The 25,720-nt window shown below is 36.3% G+C and overlaps 1 protein-coding gene across 1 annotated transcript in view; it reads right to left on the reverse strand.

The window, feature by feature from the left end:
- LOC112691946 (proteoglycan 4-like) overlaps positions 1-25,720 on the reverse strand; it is a 40,528-nt gene that overhangs the window by 1,936 nt on the left and 12,872 nt on the right. The window contains exons 3-8 of the mRNA XM_025566425.1: positions 8,776-9,044; positions 1,633-1,798; positions 1,348-1,524; positions 1,078-1,256; positions 830-965; positions 8-743 (exon numbers count right to left, since the gene is read on the reverse strand). Coding sequence (XP_025422210.1) covers positions 8-743; positions 830-965; positions 1,078-1,256; positions 1,348-1,524; positions 1,633-1,798; positions 8,776-9,044 — 1,663 coding nt within the window. The remainder of the gene's footprint in view (positions 1-7; positions 744-829; positions 966-1,077; positions 1,257-1,347; positions 1,525-1,632; positions 1,799-8,775; positions 9,045-25,720) is intronic.

The following is a 25,720-nucleotide window of genomic DNA, read 5'->3' on the forward strand; positions in this document are numbered from 1 at the left end:
TTTGATCCTGGGTAGCACACGGGAGGTGCTGGTGTTGATGGATATGATGTTGGAGGTGGTGATGGTCTTGGACACCGTGGGTCATTTGATCCTGGGTAGCACACGGGAGGTGCTGGTGTTGATGGATATGAAGTTGATGGTGGTGACGGTTTCGGACACCGTGGATCGTTTGATCCTGGATAACAAATAGGTGCAGGGGATGTTGTCGGTGCAGATGGTTTTGGACACCTTGGATCATTTGATCCTGGATAGCACACTGGAGGTGCTGGTGTTGATGGATATGATGTTGGTGGTGGTGATGGCTTCGGACACCGTGGATCGTTTGATCCTGCGTAGCACACTGGAGGTGCTGGTGTTGATGGATATGATGTTGGAGGTGGTGATGGTCTTGGACACCGTGGGTCATTTGATCCTGGGTAGCACACGGGAGGTGCTGGTGTTGATGGATATGATGTTGGAGGTGGTGATGGTCTTGGACACCGTGGATCGTTTGATCCTGGATAACAAATAGGTGCAGGGGATGTTGTCGGTACAGATGGTTTTGGACACCTTGGGTCGTTTGATCCTGGGTAGCACACGGGAGGTGCTGATGTTGATGGATATGATGTTGGTGGTGGTGATGGTCTTGGACACCTTGGATCATTTGATCCTGGGTAGCACACTGGAGGAGCTGGTGTTGATGGCACTGGGTAAGATGGTAGTGCTGATTGACATCTTTCTTCTGGGCAACTTCCCAAACACAACTTTAATACATTTATATATATTATGTGTTATTAATTAGGTATTTTATTTTAATATTCATAATTCTTAATTGAAAATCGTTATTTACTTCGACATTGCACGACAGGAACACTTGATGCTTGTCCGGGAATTTGAATGCTGTGACATTAGTGTACCCAATTGTAGTTATACCACCTTGGTCAATAGTTTGAGTTTTTTTCCAATAGGATATTAATTTTTTTCTCCTTCAAAAATAAAGTTCCATAGATAAATAAAATATAACTTTAATTTTAATCCTTTCTTAGAAATTATTTATTAATAAATACTTTTATGCATTCCTCATTTTTTGAGACTTACTTTGGGCATCCCGAAGCGTCAGTTAATTGTATGCTTGTAGTAGTCGGTGATTCATAGTTATCATTATCGTATGCCCAACATTCTCTTACCCTTACGTCATACGGTTCATCTGTACTTTTAACATACACTAGTAAAGATAGTGGCTCGCCAATTTTAATTATCTTATCAACTGGCGACGTCTAAAACGTTATCAATGTCAATATCAGGTGTTTTTCTTTCTGTGTTCGATAATTAAATGTAAATATAATGTAAAAATCATTTAACACTCACATTTGGATATTGCCCTCTTTGTATGTCCATCCAACACTGCAATGTCCCTTGGTTTTCAGAAGGAACAGAAACAACTTCCAGCATATCAACTACGATCGGTTTGAATCTCACTGGTTTGCCCGTTCCTTGTTTCGGTTCGATAGGACATGATACTTTTCGTGCTAAATCCCATGCTTCCTATAATCAATATATATTCTACGTATAATTTGAAACAATAAATTAACAAATATTGTATTCTATCAAAACGCATTAGATTCTTATTGGTTTTGAAATATGGTTATGAACCTGAATTGCATCATCCGATTGGATAATAATTGTGTTCTCGATGGAGCTTAAATTACAACTACCACCATCTTCAGAAGAAGAGCATCCCTCATCTGCAGGAGGGCGACAATTTTCTACTGGTATTTGGAACTGATACAAATTGCTTCCTGAATTGCTCTGCACAAATCTATGAACAAATCAATATTTTTCTATTAAATTCCAAAATAGTCAATACGCATATTGATTTGTGTTCTTTACTCTGAGACTACAAATATTTTGTAGTATAAATAATTGTATATTTAAATACAATTATTTATAGTTAAGTTACTAAATGGATCATGTTATATTCGATTCAATTTGAACATTAGTTAAGTAATTTTTATTTTTTATTTTAACAATCTGTCACATTAGATGTAGAGACATAGTATTATTGAGACAGATATATATATATATATATCTCATAATTACTTATTCTTGGGTTTTCCTATTAATTGGTATAAGTATACATTATAATGAACAGCATAAGTATCTTTAAATTGTTTTTAATTAAAAAGCCTTAGCTTTCTCCAGTTGAATTAAAATCAATCAACTGGTTAGAAAAATTAATATAATTATATAATGTATATAACTAAATTCTTGAGAAAACATATTTATTAAAAATAATATTCAACCAAATGGCTAATTTATTATAATATAAAAAAATAACAGAATACAAAAATTATTTTGTTACAGGAAAACACCTAAATTCTCTATTTAATAATGAAATTAACATTTTTATTAATCTATTATATGTTCTGTGTATTAATTTATAGTTAAGTACTTTTTTTTTCTTTTTTTTTTTAACTGTTTTCTTTTATTACTTCATATTTATAGTGATTTATAGCTCCTCTTTTGTAAATACTTAAGCAAAATAAAATATTAATGAAAATCCGTTTATTCCTAACGACATTTGAATTATTGCTGAATATTGCGAAATATAAATATATAAAAATAGCGATTGCATTTGTTATACGTATACTACATCTACTACCTTACATCTTCGTTGAATATTAATATTGTTCTATCTTTATAGAGAACAGGACAGTAATTTAAATTAAGTGGTCGTACTTGCCACCCCTGAAAATATTAGTATATTTGAGTTACAAACGTTATCATTTTAGGGCACTAAAATATCAATAAAAATATATTTAATTTAAAAATTGAAAATACACGTCAAACTACAATATCAAGAATACAATATTAAACTAACTTATATTCTAAAAACCATTGTTTAAATTCATATTGTTGTACTGCAGCTCTAGCATAAATATATTTTATAATAAAAATATAAATTAAAATAAAAATGAGTAAATAATTATAGTATAAATAGAAATAAATAAATTAATGAGTACATAGCCTAGAATATTATTATATGTGTAATATACGATCGGTTTCGAATTAAAAATGTATTATCAGGAATAAAGCTTATATGCTATATACAAAGTTAATAAAATTGCGACTAAATATGAATAAATAAAGAAAGGAATACACAATGAGAAAAATTGGTCGTTTTACATAAGAATAATTTATTTAAATGGAGAAATTATTTAAAATTATCTCTTATTAAACATAGATATGTTAACCCTTTCAGTCCCTATGGCCCCCACAGAGGACATTCTTTTGAAATAATTCTGAAAAAGTTAGAAATAGGTTATAATAAATAAATAATATTTGTTTGACATGCTAATAATGTAAGGAATACAAAATACATAATATTTATAATGTTAGTCTTATAATGTATGTTTTATAGTAAGAAATGTCTCCAAAAATTTTTGTCATGAGTTTTTGAAATAAATAGATAACAGAAATATTTTTTTCTAGTGGATGAAATGGTTTTAAAAATCTGAAATTTTTTCTTTGATAAGATAACATCATAGTCAATATGTACGAATGACCATTATTTCCCCAAAACAAGTATCAGTGAAATATAAATATTTTGGTTATAAATTATAACTATCAAAATATATTGATATATTCATGCAACATATTGGTCCTCTATAGGTTCACAAGCGCCGTGCGATGGAACCTTGTAGAGAAGTTCACCAACCTATGGCCGAGTCAATTTATGGGAGCTAATAGGATTTTATAACATATTTATTTATTATGAAAGAAAAAGGTAATAAATCAAAAGAAATATCAAGAATATTAATGATTGAGAAAGTTAATTTTATTAAGTTAGTGCCGAGAAAGCTTCCGGGCGTAAAACTCAGACAAAAAAAAAAAAAAAAAAAAATAGAGTAAAAAAAAACCAGATAAATTAAGGTAGAATAATCATGATAATCATTATAAGAAAAATGCTTATCATCATTCATGTACCAACACGATATTTATAAATAAGAAAAAGAAATATTCGTTTATTTTTCAAGAGGACACATCAAATATGATACCGAAAAAACAGATTAAAAAATACATATTTATTTCTATGTATAAACAAATAGTTTATATATAGAAATAAATATATAAAAGCTTAGCCTGGAGTATTATTATATTTTAAAATACGACTGGTTTCAATTTAAAAATTCATCTTCAATAATATACAAAAATTATATAATTACGACTAAAAAATATTGTAATATGAAAAAATAAAATTGCAACTGGATATGAAAAAAATAAAGGAAGAAATACATTGAGAAAAATTGGTGGTTTTATATAGAAATAATTAATTTTAATATAAGAGATGATTTAAGATGAATTCTTATTAGATATAGATATGTTAAGAAATATAAATACTTTGGTTATTATTATTTATTATTATCTAAAATATATTGATATAAGATATTACTTTTTAAATTGGTTTTTACATTTAAAATATTATTAAAATGATTTTTCTTTATTTCATTGTGTATGTGTAACTCTACTAAAATTTAATTAGTGTAAATATTATTTTGGGTGTTTCATATTTCTAAATCTATATCGATGTTAGAAATAATTTTATGGTTATTTTTTAAAACATATTTTAAACATGAATTTGAGGTAATATTTTTTTAATTTTATTTCAGAAATGTGATCTTTATTTTAAAATTAGCCAATATAAAATGTATTACAAGTTATCAACACAAATGTAATTTTAATACATTTTATTACAATCAAAAATATAATAAAACATAGTTTAAGATCAAGGGAAGTATGAAAGCAAAGCTCTTTGCAAGTTTATTTACCTTAAAAAATCTCTGAAATCCTGCAAATTTAGCTCAATTAACGCCACTGTACCAGGGACATTTGCTAGAGTCTTTTACGGAAGAGTTGCTATCCGTGTAATATGACCCGTGATTCTCGCTTGTCAACCGTAAAAAACATTATTACATTATTATAGAAAGCAAAACGTCATTGATTCCATAATACGTTTATGACGAGCATCGTTCAAAACATTTAAGACGCGTATCCATTGACCAACGGTGTAATTTTAAACAAAAAAACACGTAAATGGTGAGGAGTTCAATGCAAATTGCACGTGATCAAAAGTTGTGAGATTGTTTTAACGCGTCATGACGTCGTGTAAAATGCCGTTTGTTTTTTTATAAATTTTTTCATTATTTTTACCGCTCGACTCGGTAGAAAATTATCACAACGCTCTTCGAACAGAACATTGATGATTATTTTCTCCGGTGTAACAGCGTAATAGCAACCATCGTCATAGAAGTATATATACTTAAATTGGGATACCAAACAAAGCATTTTTTAAGAATGTATGTAAACAATAATTATGATGACAGGGATTTACCGGTCATTGATGAACATTCGGTTTCTTCGTCATCGTTTCTTAAAATATTCAAACACTTGAGTTTTTATGTTCGATTTATTGTTATCGTAATATATTATGCTCTAAATCTGGAACCAAACGGTCGTTCAATTCAATTTGATTCGAACGAACACGTTTTGAGCTCAAAAATTACAAGTACTATGTGATATTATTCTAAAATTAATTTTCCATCAATATACTACACGTACTAAAATGATTGATGGTTTTTTTTGTGTTAAGTAAAATATATTCTTTGAACAATAGTAATCGGTTATTGTATTTTCAAGAGGTTTTTTTTTTTTTTTTTTTATGTAAACCGTCTTATGTCTACCACCTACTTTTATATTTTCTCGATTGCAACTAAATAACTTATTTATATTATACTAGCTGCATTACCCGTCGTTGCCGGGTTTAAGTATATAAATGTATGTAACCTGCCAAGATTAAATTTTGTTAAATCTATTGAAATTTAAATTAATTAAGATTTTTGAAATAATATTTTATACATATTAATTTAGTTATTATCATAACCTATTCGATAAGTTATAGCTTACAACTACCTGAACCTCTCTACAGTTTGGTATTTTGTTGAATACATATAGCATCTCACTTCTCCGAATATTTTACCTTTTGTCAATAAGTTCATGGTCTTTTTGACTTTTAACCGAAACACTCTTGCAATTATATCATGTCGATCATATGATCTTTGACCGGGAAGTAAGAGCTATTTTATCTCGTCCCAGCGAGGATTACATGTAAAAGTAATAAAAAGGTCAGGATGACCGTAATGCCTAACGTAGGTCATAGCATCTTGTGTTCTTTCGTGCATGTACCTTGGCCCACCAGTAAAAGTTGACGGGAGTATAACCATTTGGCCTAACTGATTAGCTTCTATGTCTCGTCGTCCAATCGCATCTTTTAAATGAATATAACTATCTGCTCGCAATTTGGCTTGGTTGTTTTTGATGTAATTTAGTCTTTCAGTTTAAATTTTGGCGTATTCATCTACCAAATATTGACTGAAAAGAGAACGATAATTAACTAAATAGTTGTCTTCCCCTTATCTGACCATTATTCTATATGAGTAAAAACTTGATGCAGGGACAGTTTTTTTAAGCGGTAACTTGGTTTTTGAATCGCGTTGTGGTATATTGACTGCATACCCATCATCCCCTCCCAACAAAACATTTAAGGATACTGCAGTGCGTCGTATGCTCGATGTATCCACTGATACGGTGAAGTGAGTTACTTCGGTTTTCGAGGATGATGTCTCTTCGATCAAACTGCTGATCTACTAACATTAAAGCAACTTCATTTGCCGTTGGTGCATTATACCTGTCTCTATATTCTTCTGGTGATTTTTTATCTGCATGTATTACAACTTTAAATGACTCTGAAGGAGGTATATTATCGATGGTAAATTGTAATGATCAATTGTAAATTATGCGGTGGCATGCCTAGTAAATCCAATGAGTTTAATAACTCTGTTGGATAATTTACAACTTCAGTAGCATCGCAAACTGTATCTAGATTTGTATGACACCAAGTTTTCTGGTAACAAATTTTGTATCTTGAGATTCAATTCGTTGACCTCCACATTTTTTGCTACTAAAATTGCTCTTTCTGCCAGCCACTCATGATTTATGTATTGTCTGTGTACACTGGGACATATCTGGTCAATGAAAGCATCTTGCGAATAAATGATTGTGCAGAAATCGTTCGGTAATTTTATACATCCCGTTTCATCTGTAGTAACTTTCCCATCTCCAATATCTAACAATTGTTTTGAGAATCTTTTGCACGCAGCTTTTTTTGATTGAATCGAAATCGAAGTATCGAAATCATTCGCTATCTATCTTTATATATATTTCGACCATGAATTGTTGACAAAGCTTATGCATCGTAAAATAACTTAGTCCTGATCGCGTCTAATCATCAACCGATATGCATAATTTTTTGAACTAACATTCTTATTTGCTTTGGCACCTGTTGCGGGATCGTTTTGTTTAATATTTATGCAATACCCGTCATTTACTACCAAAAATAAAATTAATAGTTTTTAAATAGTTTTTAATAGTTTTTTAATAATTTTTTAATAGTTTTATTTAATATAATTCATTTTCAATAGCGCAGTTATCGACCTGGTCAAAAAATATTAAACCGATTTCAACCCTTTAAATTCAAAATTTCGAAAAATCCTTTTTTAGAGAACATCTGCTATAGCTATCTGTATGCCAAATTTCAGCCAGATCCGTCTAATGGTTTGAGCTGTGCGTTGATAGCAGTCAATCAGCTTACTGTTTTATATATTCAAGAAGATTAAGCATAAACTCGTTAACAACATTGCTATAACAGTAACCACGGAAACGTTTAAATTGACAATGTATTCGGGAATACACTCCGGGGCTATCGTGGTTTGGCTAAAGGTCTAAAGGATTTCGTTATGTGTTTTGTAAAAAAATCAAATGCATGTAAATGGTTCATTATGTTTCTGTAACTTAAGGATTGTAAACCGAAACAAATGATGATGTGATTTCACGAACATGGCGTAACGTAATAACGTCGTTTATTGTACACTTTTATACGGACATGTAATTTAGGGTATTTGTTGCCTTTGTATATTTTTTTATTACTTTTATTAATATTTCCAAGTGTAGCGAATGTAAATACAATTATTTAATGTAAAATATTTGAAGTAACCGTTGCGCGAGCCAACGAAAACGATAATGATGTGTACAAATCTGAATCGGCTTGAAAATAAAACACATTTCTGTTGTAAATATCTCAAACCGTATTGGTAAACAGTAACTCGTATTGATTGTGAATTTATATTACAAGTGATATAAAAAAAAAATTACGTCTCGAACAATACGAAAATGATAATTTCAATCGATAATATGATTTACTTATGGTGGAATAGGCTGAAATCGATGAGAACAATACTTGCTACGCTTCGTGATAATAGAGAAAAACTTAAGTCGGCGATTGTTCTACGTGGAAAATGTTTAAAAAAAACATTAAATGTACGGTACTGCAACATTTGTCGGGCGAGAAAAAATGTGTTCCGTACCGGAAACGTTACTCTTCGCTTGGTCATTTGTGGTTTTCAATAGCTCCTCTTCTTGGTATCCCATGTTCAATAAATTTCCATTTTTACTATTATTATTGTTATTTATTCGTGTATATTTTACCGATTTAACCTCCCGTCACCCGTCGTTTTCTTGCTACAACGCACGCGTGGTGTACTCGTAATACGGTAATATTGTAATCGAAATCTATAACACTGTGACCCCCGAGACACGTTGCTTTTTGACTAAGAAAGCCAGTGCCACGAACCCTCTGCTTGCCGGAGGGATGCGGACATCCGCCGTGGCGTACACACTCACCTGCACTTCGGGTCGTCGTGCCGCCCCTTGCTGTAAACGACGCCGTAGAACGGTTCCAGGAACTCGATCTGCACGCCGATCACGTCGGCCGAGGACGCCGCGCTGCAGTCCACGCGAATGCCCTTGAGCTGCGCCCTGCGCTCCACGCCGTTGTCCTGCCCATACGCGACGGCGCCGCTCTGGCGCACGAACCGGTTGGCCGCCGACACGGACGCAGGGTTCATCATCATCACCTCGCCGCCGTCCAGTTGAACCGATCCGTCGTGAGCCTGCGGGAGTCACGAAAAAAACCAACGTGATGAACGTGATATTGAACGGATGTAACGCACTATATAGAACGCGGTGAAGAGAGCGGTTTGTCAATTCTCCACTTATACCCCCGTCACCCTTACGCGCACGTATTATTTCGATTCGTTGCGAAGGACCGGGGAAAGGGTAATTTTTTTCTCTCGTTGTATCCATCTCGATGAAAATTTTTGAAAACATAACAAATAAAAATGCACTAGCCGAGCTTTGAGTAAGAAAAAAAATAATCGATTTCAAAACTAATGGACTTTTGGTGTCCTTTCGCCGCCTTCTTAATACGTACCTTTCGTGTAATGATACGATTATTTATTAGATGAAAAATATGTTTTGTAAACCGTTTACCACTTTTTATAAGCTATTAAATGCTATATTTTTTTATCGTCGATTTATCAATATTATTTTAGCTTATAAATCATCGACTGTTTTATTTTATTTCCATTCGACGACACGCTTTTGTATTATCTACTATATTTTCTTTAAACAAATACTCTGTTCGACCTAGAACCGTACAATTTCCGAATAACTAACATAAGCGTAAACAAACACGATGGAGCATAATAATTAAATGAATCGTTTTTGTCTAAACAACTGAAAAATCGAAATTTTCCGATCCAAATGCTAATCAAGACAGATACGGTTCCGATACAAGCTTATTCTGAAGATCATGATAATACATCGAATTTAATTAAAAAAATAAAACCAAAATCGTATGCCCTGAATTTATAGTTTTTGTAGTAAAATTTGTTAAATTTAATCAAGAATCTTATGACAGTATTAATTAAGTATAACAATACGATTTATCCGATTACTTATTATTCTATATAATTGAATACAATTTTTAATATAAGTTAATCGGTTGACTTTTAGGCTCGTGCACATTAATATTATTATAGTTTATCCTAATTAGTATGTTTACCGATAAGGATACATCGAAAACTAATTATTTTCTAAGACCAAACATTATAATAATGTATGAGGTTTATCTGGATCAATCATACTATGAGTCAGATTACATTTGGTTTAAAACCATGACGCGAACGATGATGAACGAATCCGCAAACAGATTTAAATAAATTAACGTGTTAATTGAATTATATCGACCTAATAACTTAACCGACCCGCATTTATCAATAGTATAATTACAATATCAATTTTTCGTGGCATTTAGTAATAAGTACAATTGCTATTAGCTGAACAGTGCCTATTCCGTCCCGCTATACTGTAACAACATTACTGGGTTTTCGGAGTAATATATTTACAAAATAGCTCGTCGGATACTGCTCCAGATCACATAACGATAATCTTAATATACAATAATATAGATACACCGAATTCGAATAACCAAGACGAAGCAAATCTTCAGTTTAGGTTGTTAAATATTATTATCATTATCAGTGGTTGGGGGTGCGCCAATTTGACGTAGTATCGAGACAGATCACACGATGTACCAAAATACTTTAGCGTGCTAAAAAAAAGAAGTAACATAGGGACAACTACTCAGAATCAATAGAATCTGAGATGTTCTGATAACTGATTAAAAATAATAAAATTCTAAAATTTAATATTAAAAATTATTTAAAACTATGTTGCTACCCATTTTCACTTTTCAGTAAGATAATTTTTAGTTCTTATGAAAACGCATTATTTATTTATGCCAAACTAATACTGTTCGACGTTTATAAAAAAAACCTAAAACCATATTATAAATATATGTTATGGCCGTAGACTTTAAAAAGCAAGAAAAGTTTAAAAAATATTAAAAAGTAGCATTACGTAAAAGTAACATAGTACTTGTGTGTGCGGTCGAGAGCCTTTTTATGGGACGGCATTAATCGAATACCAAATATTGAAGTTCCAGTGATATTTTTGGGTTTTCGTTCGTATAAATGTTTAAAACATTAATTTCGTGAAAAATTTGCAACCGTCGAACATCCTTCCATCGAACTGTTGAAGTATACAGTTAAATAAAATATACTTATTGTCATCATTTGTTGTGATACTTACACATTTTAAATCAACTACAGTTTCACCTGCACTTTTTGATGATTAATTTGGATGGAGTAGTTAACGATCGTAATGAATGTAATATTTTATTTTAATAAGTCGCGTTCTAAGAGTTCAACAATCGCAGTCGGGCCAATATATCATCCGCAGATTTTTTTTTTTTTTTAAACAGAAATTATTAATGTTTTGCTATTTTTCATCACACTTTTTACGATTGCGTTCATGTAACTTTATTTTATAAAGCGCCATAGTTACGTAGAATTTAAGTCGAAACATATTTAGAAAAATTTACCTGGATCAATTTAATGGCGTAGCTTTTTATTGCCAAAACAAATGCGTACTAGTGATCCGAAGAGGTGTGTGCGCGTAATATTATATTTATACGCAATGATGAGCGACGACGGTCCATATAATAGCATTGTTTCCGGTCGTGGAGAAAGCGCCGACGCCGGTACGGTTCAAACGTCAAACGTATACACATGCATACATACGCCCTGACGCACGATACAAGAACAGGTCCTATGAGACGGGGTGACGGTGTGTGAGAGCGAAAGAGTGTCTTGAAGAGTTAGAGGAAACGATGGGAGGGAAAGGATCTTGCGATTTACCGGCAACATCTACTTCCTAGACTTGTTTCTACACACGCGGCGTAACCCGTAGTGAGCCATTAACCGGGTCAAAGGTCGTGTGCCTACTCACGCTGTACCGCGAGTTCGTGAAAGGAACACGATAGTGCGTCGTCGTGGATTCCGATAAGGCGGTACTTTTGAACGATTGCCACCGCCGCAGCAGGAATAATTGCGACGGATTTATTTATTTTTTTCCTTTCCGCCGCCGCCGACGATAAATCGCCGTTTCCGACGGTATGCGCAGACGAGTCATAACGGGGTCCCCGAGGGAGCATACGACAGCAGCGGAAGGGGACACCCAGTGGTGGGGAGCAGCGGCGTGCGCGTTGTGTAATGTTATTGCGAGAGGGTCCGCGAAGAAAGGATGAGACGATCGTAAATCTGCCACCGCCGCCGTTCGCTATCGACGAAATGCGACGTACGTAAACCGGTCGTTCAAGATGACACTTTGACCTCGATTCGGACGAGAAATATCGCCTTATTCGCGGGTTTCTTGAACGAAAAATAAAAAAAAAATATACACTTAGGTATTATTTATTACGTACGAGTTGAACGCAGCCGGTAGCGCTCGACGGCAATAATTACATACGATAATATTATATAATATACCAAATCTAAGTGAGTCGGTACATCTCAGCCGTTCTCAGCCGTTTTCACGATGACGATTGCCCGTGAATATTTATCTAATGATTTCTAAACCAACGATCGCTGTTTAGGCGGGAGACAATCATGTCGTTAAATGCTATCACGATGTGGATGTTCTAAGGACGTAGTGTAAGGATCGTCGACGGTGTTCATGCAGACGATATTCGTATATGATCCCGGTGAGAATCGACGAAGTACCCCGACATCGTCAACCCGAAAGTTGTATAGTTTTATGAATGCATTTCAGAGTTTTGGCATGTGGGACGATGAGGATTTTCGTACACATACACCAGTCATCAGAAACATAAGACTCTTTGGGATAACCCGAAATCGAAAAATTTTCCTTGAGCATAATTATAATAGTATATAAACATAATAATAATAATATTAATTGACTAAACTACGGTGATTTCAACAACCAACTCCTAATCAAATGGCTTGGTTTATTTTTTCTTAACCTACTGACGATTCAACAGAGACTAGAAGTACATTTAAGTATAGATAGGAGGGGGGGGATGAACGATGATTACAACAAAAAAGTTTATCATATCAATGATGCTCATCATGGTTTTATACATTTTTAGAAAATAGATTTTTCTTACGAAAAGGTGATCGACCCCTGGGCCAACGCACTTAACATAAATATGAATAGTATATCAAACGGTCTCAGCTGCCAGCTGCATTTAGTATTATCTGTAACCGCTGAATGAATACGAACGAGATGAAAAATTTCCTCTCGAGACATGGGTGAGCAGGAGTGACATGATAGGACCGGGCATGTTAGAAATACGTATACGATTTTCAAGAATATACAGTGAGGAGAAAAACATATTCTTCGGTTTGGGGCGTTGAACATTTTTACAGTAGTAGAGGTATTTCGTACTATCATTGAAAAAAAAACCTTTTTTTTTTTTTATATAAAATATATCTTGAACTGTACTAAAAGTAAATGGTCTCCCCATCATTTAGCCGATTATATAATAATCAGCGCTGGTTCTAAATGGGAGAGACTAAGGGTTTTTATCTTCAAAAACCGTCTAGATAGGGGTGTATTAACGGGAGTTATTTTTCTGAGTTGTTTGAAAAATTAAAGCAACCGAGAGTAAGGTGGAGCGGTACGCATTTATTTTCCCCGATGACAGTTGCGAGACAACGTTCTCCGAGAAATATTGTTTAACCTCGGGATTCAACTATAGTCAATCGTTTTTTCCCGCCTAATCAGAAAAAAAAAAACTGTTTTGCGTCGTGGGTGTCAGATAGCAATCCTAAGCAATCCCGGTTAAAAAAAAAAAAAAAAATCGACTCTGTGAGAAATGCATTCGTCACCGGCTCGAGCAAAACGAAAATAAAATTAATATCGTCCCACGTGGTCGTACCATCGTAATAATATTACGGTGTTCCAACTTTTCTGGTTATTTTTTTCCATCGTCGCGGGCACCGCCTCGGGTCCGTTTTGGACGCGTATTGTTGCGCAGCGTCCGAACGTGGAATATTATAATTTTTATAATATACTGCGGTCGGCGTCGGGAAATCACGAGTGGACAATCGCAATCGGTGCGCCGGTCCAAGTGTCCTGTCGGGATTAGCACAGCGGTTCCCAACCTTGTCGAGAATATTACCCGCAAACCGGGTAAGATATTAGTGAATACCCCTACCGGCGAAAAAAGCACGTGCGCCAGGCCTAACGTAGAACCCACGCTATAGGGTTATCGGTTGTAACATGCCAATTATACCGATTTATGGAACCACAACCCCATGGATACATGTACTCGAATTATGTAAAGAAACATTTTATTTTATTTTTTATTTTTTTGCTCGTTCTTACGTAAAAATTGTTCGGTTCGCAAAAGGTAATGGAGAGTGCACTGGATAGATATGATTTGAAGATATCAAACGATAGTAATTATAACATGAGAGTATACGTAATAAGTACGTAAAAAAAAAAAAATAATAAAAACAAATTAGTCCAGTTTTTTACCCCTCAAAAAATTCTATTTTACCCGTTGGCGGGTAATCGCGCTCGGCTTGGGAACCGCTGGATTAGCGCCATCGTTGTTGTTTCGTACGATGTGTATTACGTCGTATCGCACGCCGAAACGAGTGAAACGTTCATCCGCCGCGTTCGCTCGTGTGCAGTACGGTATAACGCGCCACTTTCCCGCGCCGTAAACGCCTGAAAAGAAAGTTTTCATACGCTCTGTTTCTGCGTTTTCACATCTACGCGTATCGCCTACGCGTTTCATATGATATTTTTAGTTTATACCATCCGCTAGACGACATTCGAGTTTTGACGCTTGAAGACGAATGGTCTTGTGGCCTTTGCTTACCAGATAGTTGTACAACGTGTTCTAAAAAGTCTCAAATTGTATTGCTTTACGGGGCATATTACGTTTTTAAAACAAAGGAACTTAAAAAATCGTAACAAACGTGAAATGCGGGTTCATCCTTTGTTGGTTCAAAGATTGCCAAAATGCAGTATCGCTAAATAGGAAGTTCGGTATCAATGTTGAACTGTGACGTATCTGCTTTTTATTTTTACTTATCTAAATGTTCGATTCGACGCAATACTTTTTGAAAATAAAACACGCAGCACACGATACGCGTACGATATCGGTACATGTCAATGGATGGTAATGGCGCGTATCATACGCGTGGACCGTCGGTTCGTAGGAAACGCGCCGATGAAAAGACGCGCGCGTATCACACGCGCGGCCGTGAAACGTTCTATTGATAGTAGTTATGTATTACCGTACGCGGCGCGTATAAATACGCGCGGCTGCGAAACGGGCCTAGATCACGCGGTAAACACGCGCTCGCAAGACGATGCATCTCGTTCGCGGCGATCGGGACCGGTGCGGACGGCGGGTCAGTACGGTCCGGGAAAAGAAAAGAGATCGATACCCCCGAAGCCGGGTCGCAGTACACGGGCACAGGTGTACACCGTAACGCGCGTACGCGGTGACGCGATCGTATTGTTGTCGAATTATACGATAATTTTACGAATTATTATAATTTTATCGTTGTAAACAATAATTCTCCCGGTCGTCGTGTAATCGTACGCGGTATTATTGTGCGCAGCGCGCGCGCGCACAAAAAAATCGCCGATAGAAAACCGCGCGCGACCCGAAAGTTTCGTAGAACCGTCGTCACCAGTCGCGTGCTCGCAGTGGCGTATTTTCAAATTTTTTCTGGGGGGGGGGGGGTCTAAATATTAAGTACCTATAAGTTTATAGTATAAAAAAAAAACACATACGAGTTATGATGTAAATATGTAACAACTATATTGTTTATATTAAATTATGTATATTTCACTACTATTATGACTCGTTTTCGTCGTGATTGTCGTCGTCGAATGACAAAAATAACCAAAAGTTAAACGGAAGTAAAAACCCATAATATAAAATTAATATTCTCTTTCTCGGTGTACCTACGTACCAAGTTTTTTTGACTTTTTAAATTTTTTTCTGGGGGGGGGGCGAGACCCGGGGCCCCCCCCCCCCCCCCGTAAATACGCCACTGCGTGCTCGTATATGTTCGACCTAACCGAACCCGCCTCGCCGACGGATTACCCTTTAGCGGAGTTGGCAGGATAGCAAGGGAATCGAAAGCACCCTCCGCTGTACGCGTGGCGGACAAGGGTTATGATGAGCTCCACTGGCTCCGCAACTCTTGCCCGCTTGCATTAAAATAATACGTACGACGAAACACGTTTAGGTTTTATGTTACAGTCATCGTGCGGTGTTTTTCTTACACCGGATACCCGTACAGTCCGCGCGCTGGTATTTGGCGGTAGGACGGTGCCGGATACAACGCTCGGCGGTCCAAGGGGATGCACGACCGGAGCCGTAATCCAAGTTCATACGGGTATAATGTATCCTGACTGTTTTGGGCAGTACGCTGTTTTTTTTTTTTTTTTCTCATCGTTTTTTACCATTCATCTTAATTTCATATACTTCCGATACGAATAAAATGTTCAACTGAAATTATGAAAATCGTTACGCACGAGTATGCGATAAACAAATCGATTGATTCATAATTCTATTATTAATATTAGGTACATGATATCTTATAATAATGTTGCAACACCAATGTTTCAAATGATTTTTAATTCCATCGGTTTATCATCGTGATTTCGTGATTATTCGAACCCTGGCTGGTTTTGCATCGCAGGAAAAGCATCTCGAATAATACAACAATACAAATCATCAGTACCGATTCAACGCCATGAATTCGATTAAATTCAATGTAACGAGAAAACGGTTTTACCATGATTTCAAGATTTTTTCGTCTGAACTTTGCTGTGGTTTGACTTCCAGTTTTTTCTTAAATTTACTCATACACCAACTACAGTTCACCGTATCAATTACAAGATATAATGAACTTTAAATATTATTCATTATTCTATTCAGTTTTTATAAACTATGAGTGGGTTTTAATTATAAAACAAAATTTGAGTAATCCAAACGGTTTTGTCCGCGCAAGAAAATATTGTTTTTCATATTATAATGCTGTTGTGTATATACATCGATCGTAATTCTTCGTAATGGCTCGATAGCCGTAACTGCAGCCAATTTCTTCGGATAACTTCGGACGAAAAAAAATATATCTGACGGTATTTTTAACGGCACCTCTTATCAAATCGGAATTTTATTTTTAACCATTTTCGAGTACGCGTGACAAGATAAGTAAAAATACATGTAAACGGGGAAGAAATTATTAACCTAACACGGAGTGCATAATAAGTAATTGGATCGAACAGCACAAAAGCCGCATTCGTTAAAAACGATTCTCGACAAAATTAGCTTCTCCCTTTGCTGATTACATTACACTCTAGTTCGGTCTACAGCATTGTGTTTCACGTCTTTTTTTGCTCGACTTTTTCTACTTCACCCTTATTAGCTTTGTGTTTATGTGAGTATGATTTCATTGCTATTATTATTTTTTTAAAGTAATTTTACACTTAAATTATTTCCAATGACCATATCGTATTGTCTATCAGCTGTGTACATACCACCGCGCAGTGGAGTTATCAACCCTGCGTCAGTCGTTCGCTCAGAGATCGAGTTTGGGTTTATCGTTTTGTTTACTAAAAAACGAAAAGTGAAATTAGAAACGCGTTTTTTTTTTTTTTTTTTATTATTAGTAAGAATCACTGAATTCCAGAACCAGTCTAACAGACATCGAGTTGATGGCGTACTAATCACAATAAATAACGGCGTAACCTTGGGCACCCGAGTTTAATGTTGCATTATCGGTATCCATAATAGTGTTGCGGCAATATCAGCTACGTATCGGACAAATAAAAAATCAGATATTTATTTTTAATGCCGCCAGAAAAGCGTCCGTATAATTTCAACACGAAAAACCAGTTGTAATGTATCTTGAAATAATAATTTATCACCATAAACGAACGTATTAAAATATTATCGTATTCAATTACAATGGAAGTGATGCAACGTGAATTCGGTTTATCGTATGAATCGAGATTTCATTGAAGATGAGATTATGTTTTTCGAACGCTATCGACTTCGTAAACATTTCTATTTTATAGTCGATACCGGATTTCATGGATCTGTATACTTATCCGATCGCGTGTTCCTATAACAATTACATTAATTCAACGCATACATTATTATAAAATGTTTAACGAATGTGTAAATGTTACATCACTCAAAACAGGATTCGTGACACGTTAGAAATTTTAGTTCGATAAAAAATATAAAAAGTATTGTGAGATGAAAATTCGATTTACAGAGTCCGTGTACCATTTGGCAACTCAACTTTTTTTTTTTTTTTTTTATGTTAGATATTATGTTCTATGATTTTCTTTTTTGTAGAAAAACAGATTCAACGCAAAAAAAAAAAAAAATGAGCGAAATGTTGCCAAATACTGCTAAAGGTTATGGTGCCATGTGTTATTTATGAATAAAACAGGATATTCACTCATACGTAATAATGCGTTTATACTTTAATATTCTTTCGCTAACGATAATATTTCTCCACTGCAAAATTACTCTTTAAACATTTATTATGCTCTTACGCAGATGGTTTCAATTAAAATACCTATAAAATAAGGTCGACGTTAATCGCAGTTCGTCATCATTATAAAAACCCATCGTGTTCCATAACATAATACAAAATGCTATAGCTATGTAACAGTTTTTTTTTTTTTTTTTTATTCGATACGCCCATTATCAACAAAAATACATTTATTTCCAGACGGTATTTATTAATTACGATTTGGTTAATTGAAAAATATATGACGTAGAGTGTAAGCTTCAATAACAACTACCCTCGAAGCATACTCGTAAATCGCGTATGATTAAATAATAAATAAAGTGAATTAAATAATATTAGTTCGTAGTTTGTTATTGAAAACTAAATTGGTCTTCTACAAAAACATAAAAAAATTAAAAATTTCATTTGACGAGAAAAATGTGGAATACTTCTTAAACCCCCAAAAATCATGATTTGTCAGTATTATATTTCTCACTTCCGTTTTGGATACGTCAACTTATGTATGTAATAACGTTGTACGATGTATGATCATTTATCGTCAAAAAATTTTACAAATAACTGCAGAGATCTACGGGATCGCATGATATCATAACGCCAAAAGTTACGACGCACAATCATCGTTTAACGCGTATTTATTACACTCGCCCAATGGCTGTCAATGAAAAACAATCGTCTCTGCACCAGAGATCGGTACGATATTGATATCACTCGCCCGTCTGCTCTCGGAAACCCGTAAGCCGAACGGTTTCACGAAAATCGAGATGCTCGGTACCAGAAAAATGCCCGAGGATGAACATCAAAAATGCTCGAGTCGCACACTGTGGGAACCTGATTGGTATAGATTACGGATATTTATGGGTATGGTGCGCGGTAAAGTTACGAGTACAGAGGTGTTCCCGAATGTTTTTCACCCGAGCCAAGCGATGAAAGAAGGAAAAAAACGTTTGCGGCGAAAAAATTAGACGACATGGGGTGAAAACCGTGGTATTAGGAAAAAGAAAAAATCGATAAACCATTCGCACCACGTGAAAATCCGAGAATCTCCGAAGTTCTATAATCCAATAACGGGGTCGAATCGGCGCGACGCGGTGCAGAGCGTAGCAGAGCATTTTATGTTTGAACGCACCCGCGCGATACGGACCAGGCACCAGTCCTCACTTTTACTTTTTACGGTGTGATATTATAAAACCATGAGCACTACAGATGGCCAACCAGTGGCGCGAACAAAATCGAAACAGCCAGTTCGAATAATTAGATTTTTATCGCCGACCCTTTCTGATTCATCGCCATTTAAATGCCCATACAATTTTTTTCGGGAATCTATAAATAAGAATACCGTTTTAAACAAAAACACTTACTGTGTGATCATTGTTTAGTTTGTTAATCGTTTTAGGTTGATTTAATTTTGATTTATTTTTTTTTTTTAATATTTCAATTTCTCAGGCAGTTCAATTGTGAACTACGTACGTGTTCGACGCCAGACAAACACTTGGCGTTTTCGTAATAAAAATATTAAACATGTATTATGATTAATATATTATAAATTATAATATATCCAATATAATTTTAATAAATGTATTGTATTTATAATACACCACTTTACGGATGGTTCTGTCGATTGTCCTGATTTGTTAGATTAACTTAATTTCAAAGGTCCAAGCTCCCAGTTCAGATCTCTCTAAGCTTTCTACATTCCGATTAGCAACACTAATTTTTCCCATAATAGACCATCGTTCAAATGATGCGCACTGCCTATGAAAACCCTTCCAGTCCTTTTTTTCTATAATTTAGAATATTTTTATTTAAAATAATTATATACATATTTGTAAATGTGTACACTCAATATTGAACTATGGGCTTTGAATCAACGTTCTGATTAAAAAAAAAAAAAATTAAAATGCTAGATGCGTTAGATTAAAATGCGTGATTAAATCGCTCCAGAGAAAATAAAAATTAAAAAAAAAGGTTTATACCTAATAATACACATAAATATTGAGATGTTTAAATTCATTTAAGATGTTTTCTGATTATAAACAACAACATTGACTCTCATGCACAGATGTCGATACGGTACGTTAAATATCAACATACGTCGATGTGTATTATATGAACGTAGGTAAAACTTTATTATTATTATTGTTTTACGTGTAAATTTGAAATGCATAACTTTGAAACTCTAAACCGCGTGCACCAAAACGAAATCCATATGACAACCGTAGCCGAGTGTACACCGTATATTATCATCACGAGACAGCAGCAGTCGCAATGTATTGTTACGTATAGCCGGGTGAATATTTATCCGCAATCGTTGAAAGTGAAAATAAATCAAGGGAGGAGAAATCGGAAGGACTACTTGACGTCCTCCACCCCTATCCCGTTAACACCAAAGTATTTCGGTCGTCACCCCTCCGCACTGCCCACAAATCGTTTCTCCTCTACGATTTCGACAATTCGTCACGCGTGGATTGCGACGAATCGGGGAAACGTCGCGAGCGCTTTCGAGTACGAAAACGTATATGAATATCGTTATGATACACGATCGTGTGCCTTTACAGCCGTCGCACCGACCGCAAAACCTATGACGTCCGGATTGCGGATCGTCGACGAGTACGCTCGTTCTTCGCGTCCGCAATTCTTGCCGACGCCATGAAAATAACGTGCGTTCGTCCGAAAGGTACGTAATTAACGTATACGCGCACCGCAGTTGTTATTCGTGCGATCCGTCGGCGATAATAACGCACGACCGACAATGACTTACTCGCACGTACAACGAGTTTCACAACGATTCACCACGCGGCGTTTCTCCTACTCCTTCCCAACAATCGTGGACGACGCGCGGGTCAAATGTCATTGTTTACGTGTAAATCTCATCTTGCTGATGGTAATCGTTTGTAACCACAACACATTGCAGTAGCCGCAGATGATCACTCTCTCTCTCTCTCTCTCTCTCTCTCTCTCTCTTCCACCCCCACTCTCTAACCTGTCACCGGGCAATTATAATTTACACTTATGTACACGATACTACTAAAACAGCAGGACGAAATACTTGTGAAATAAGCTGAGCGCCGTCGTCGAATGATTTATGATCGCGACGGGTACACAAGTAGTATGAAATCAAAACCGGTGCAGCACGCCGCACTGCGTTACCTATATTATACTTGTGCGGGAATCACTCGAGGACAGTACGCGATCCTTTCCACCGTCCCCGTCGTCGAATCGCGCCCCCGCCGCGATGAGTTATTATAGAAACGTTCTCGTTGTGGCGTGCGACGACCATATTATCACCAGCGAAAATTCGCACGCTTGTCGCGGTTAACACTCGACCGCGCGTTTTGTGCGGATGGGATATATTTCATACATCTCCTTATCTCCATCGAAACTTTATACAAAATAAGCGAGTATATTAATATATATATATATATAAATGTGTACACATTTATTTACGTTTTTTTCAGCAGCGACACATCGTAAGTGTGTTATAAATCGTTTCGTACCAAAAACAGCTTCGGATAGATACGTCATTTTTCCTATCGTTTTGTGACACGCACCGCTTCCGCGGTACACTTAATAATACACCCTTTGCGGCACGGTCGAATGTACGCGAAGGGGTGAAGTGCCGGTCGGATACCCGTTGACTTTTTACCACGCGACTTTATTACATTCCACTACCGTTGTTAAACACGTCGATGACGTTAATAAAATGAATGATGACGGTAGATGTATTGTTTTTATTGAAAACATATATTTTGTTGCTGAATTAAAAAAAAAAAAAAAACCCATATAAATAAATTTGAACACCAACACCACACAATTTTTACGGTCCGGTTGATCGAGAAAAACATCTCAAACATATCGGTTTTCATTATTCGCTATGCGAACATTTTGAAACGTACATTTATCCGTACGACCCGCAAATAATTCGTCGGTACGTACTCGAGCGCTACTGGCTGTTAGCTAATCCGTCGGTTTTCACCTTCGATGCAAAATCATCGTCCGAAATCCGTTCGTCCACGCCGCCGACCGGATGGAAAATCATCCGTTTTTCGGTATCGTTGCAGTTCTCGAGATTATCATCCATTACGACCGTTCTCGAATTTTTTTACTCGTCCCGGTCCGCTGGTGCAAATTACACGGACGCGTGACACGGAACGGTTTTTGTTTGGTTATTTTTGTCGCTCACTCGATATCCGCTGTAATCAGTGGCATAGGAAGACTCTCTAGCGCCCCTAACCAACGTAGAAAAATACGCTTTTTAACCAATTAAAATTTGATGTAACGATATTTTTTTTTAAGGATACAATTTACATTTTAAGTTATTATTAGTGTCGATTTTAAACTTTGAAAATTTGCGATTTTTTATTTAAATGCCCTTGTACTATTTTCATAATTTCATCATTAAATTCACACGTAGTGTGTACAAATAGACAACATCTACGTTTTTCAAAAAGTACAATGGATTTTAGAATAAAAATACGACTTTTGCACGATTTTTCGCCCCTTTGCAATTCGCACCCCTGGCGTATGCACAGTTCGCCATACCCTTGCTACGCCACTGACTGTAATAACAACAACAGCACAGGCGTAAACGTGTTACCGCCGCGGTCGACCGCAACGGTCGGACGAACAAACAAACGTAAACCAAATTAATGGCCGCATCCATATCGTCGCGGGCCAGGGATGACCTATATCACGTTTTTGTTACGTAACTTATCTTTTGATCGTACCGTACGCGATATGATTTATTTTCCACGGTCCGGCAAAGTTCATTTATGCTTTGCGTCGATTCGCACCGAAAACAGCCAGGTGGAATAGGGGGATGGGAGGGGAAGATTGATTTCCGAGTGCGGACAATGTAATATTGTTTTCGTACTCCCCGTAAACGTATCCTCGCGGCGCATACATATTATCGCGTGCGTTTCAAACGTATCCGTGCTAACAAGGTCGATGGGGTTTTTGAGGTAAAGATGTTTGCGCACGCATTACACTTGCCATGACTGTTCCTCACGGCGTCTTCCCGTTGGTTTTATACCTATGGAATGCCTAACCGCGAATTTTCCCACTCAAAGCGCATTGTTCGGAGCACTAAATAGTTTAACAACGCCGTGTAAGATCAATCGGAATACATTATAAAACAAACTTTAATCGGATCCGAGTTCTCGAAATATAATCCTGTTACTCTCTGCTTATCATACCTACCTACTATCGTGCACGTTATCATTTTGGTATTTCTACGAACCTTTTTTTCTTTTCAATCAGCCACAAATAAGCATAATTTCTCTTCGATATTTAAACGTTTTAAGCAATTTATACGATTCAGTGATGTCTTCTCTTGGATTGCTTTTGGGATCGATGGCTTTAATAAGATTTCAAGTCTACCACCAACGATTTATGTATACATATTTGCATAATATTCTCAATATAACGTTTTATTATTAGAAGAAGAAACACGGTAAGCTGAGCACGTATCGTATGGTCCATTCAGTGGGATTGTGCATAAAAAATAAAATATTGCTGATATTCTTTTGTGACAATAACATCGATGGAGATAAACTATACTTCGTCGTAGTGTTGTAATAATATTCCATAATATTAATTTAAACGCGTTCGGATCTTAATAGATTTTCCAGATCACCATGATCTATTTCTCGACGTACCGAGTGCACAAAGTGAAACATAATGGACCGATTCAGTTCAGTTCGTTTCGCACCTGCGCACAATCGCGTTGTTTATCAATTAGTTATTATTTTTTATTCCAGGAACGAGAGAGTACTGATTGATGATGGCCACAATAATTACAGTGTACCACATTACGGGCGTTTACGATCGTCAAAAAAGATTTGCTTCCTGTCCAGTGTGTCTGCGATTTCGGAACATCTCGTTAAGATATGTGTACAGATGGGCCAAGTGACCCGTAGCCTGAACCCGAAAACATTTTTATGTTTGGAAACCGAATAAATCCACGTCACCTTCCGCGAGAGAACCCAATAATAATCCTGTTGCAACGTGCAGTTATCACGGTTCGACCCGACTCCTTGCGGTCAATCTCAAAAACTACGTTATTGTTGTTATTGTTCGGCAAACTTAAACGCGTCCACGTCCTGTGAAACGTACGTGTATAATCATCTGTGGCCCCCACGACCTAGTCGATTATTTCACGCTAATACTGATGATTTCGACGCTGAGCAGTCGTCGTAACCATTACGAATCGCACTCGTAGTCGTGCGTTTTGAAGCAACACAGACGTTTTTCCACCTCAAAACAATATCACGCGATACCGTGTTGGTAAATAATTTAGGGTACCGGTTCTTGACCTATAACGACGTTAAAGCGTTTTTTCTGGTCGTACGCGTGAACAATATGTGCGCGGATGATGAAAACAAAATAGATTATTATTCATTTTTTGTAACCTTCAAAGGGTTGGAGCTTCTTATCGATCTTTGTACACGCGATTCTAGAACGCGATCAGCGTACCGCAGGGGTCGAATCGGCTATCAGTAGCACATGTAGGCACATCTTGTACGGATAGTGATAATTCGTACACAAGCGAGTTGTCGCAACTGCTCGCACGTCTTATGTACACAGGTGTTGCTCGTGAAACGGCCGAATCGCATTCGTATTTCGAGCGTTGCGCGCGCGAACATACTTGTTGCAACAATATCGTCGCGTTAGAAAACGTCACGCGGAGGCGTGTTCTCCTTACACGCGATCGTAACGAAAAAGCGAAAGGATCAAAAATCGTAATGCTACAGTATTGTGCATTATCATAACAATATAACGGCAACCGGCACAACGTCGGGCGCGTCGCGTCTGACGCGCGTTATTTCCGATGCTAATTACCGTGCTATTATTATAATTATTATCGTCTCCTTCGCGTACGCGCGCGCCCAACGTTGATATATTGTTTATTTATCTCGTATCGCCTCGAGTTGTATAACGGGTTGTGCACAAACGTTATGGCCGATAATTATTCGACGTCTCATTATGGTAATCGCACTGGTATACGAGATTCGACGAACGAATGTCCGCGTAATGGCGCATTGTTGAGCCCAGTAGGTTAATGTACGCGACCGGTTGGGTTACGAAAAGGTAACATTATGATATTGTTTGATGCGAGGAAAAATAAAAAAATAAAAAACCGATGGTAACACCGTCGCTGCCATATGACTCTTACGGGACTCGTTAATATGACTGTAATAATATTATGACATCATTTGTCGACCTGACCACGTTTGAATGTCGCGTTTCGCTCGACTATACATTTTGAAAAGCGAAGTGCGGTGACGACGAGCTCGTCATCGTAATATTAAAGTTCGTAAACTGATTAAAACACCAAAGACCTTTCT

The sequence above is a fragment of the Sipha flava genome, unplaced genomic scaffold, assembly GCF_003268045.1.
Source record: "Sipha flava isolate LNK unplaced genomic scaffold, YSA_version1 68_pilon_pilon, whole genome shotgun sequence".
NCBI classification, from domain to species: Eukaryota; Metazoa; Arthropoda; class Insecta; order Hemiptera; family Aphididae; genus Sipha; species Sipha flava.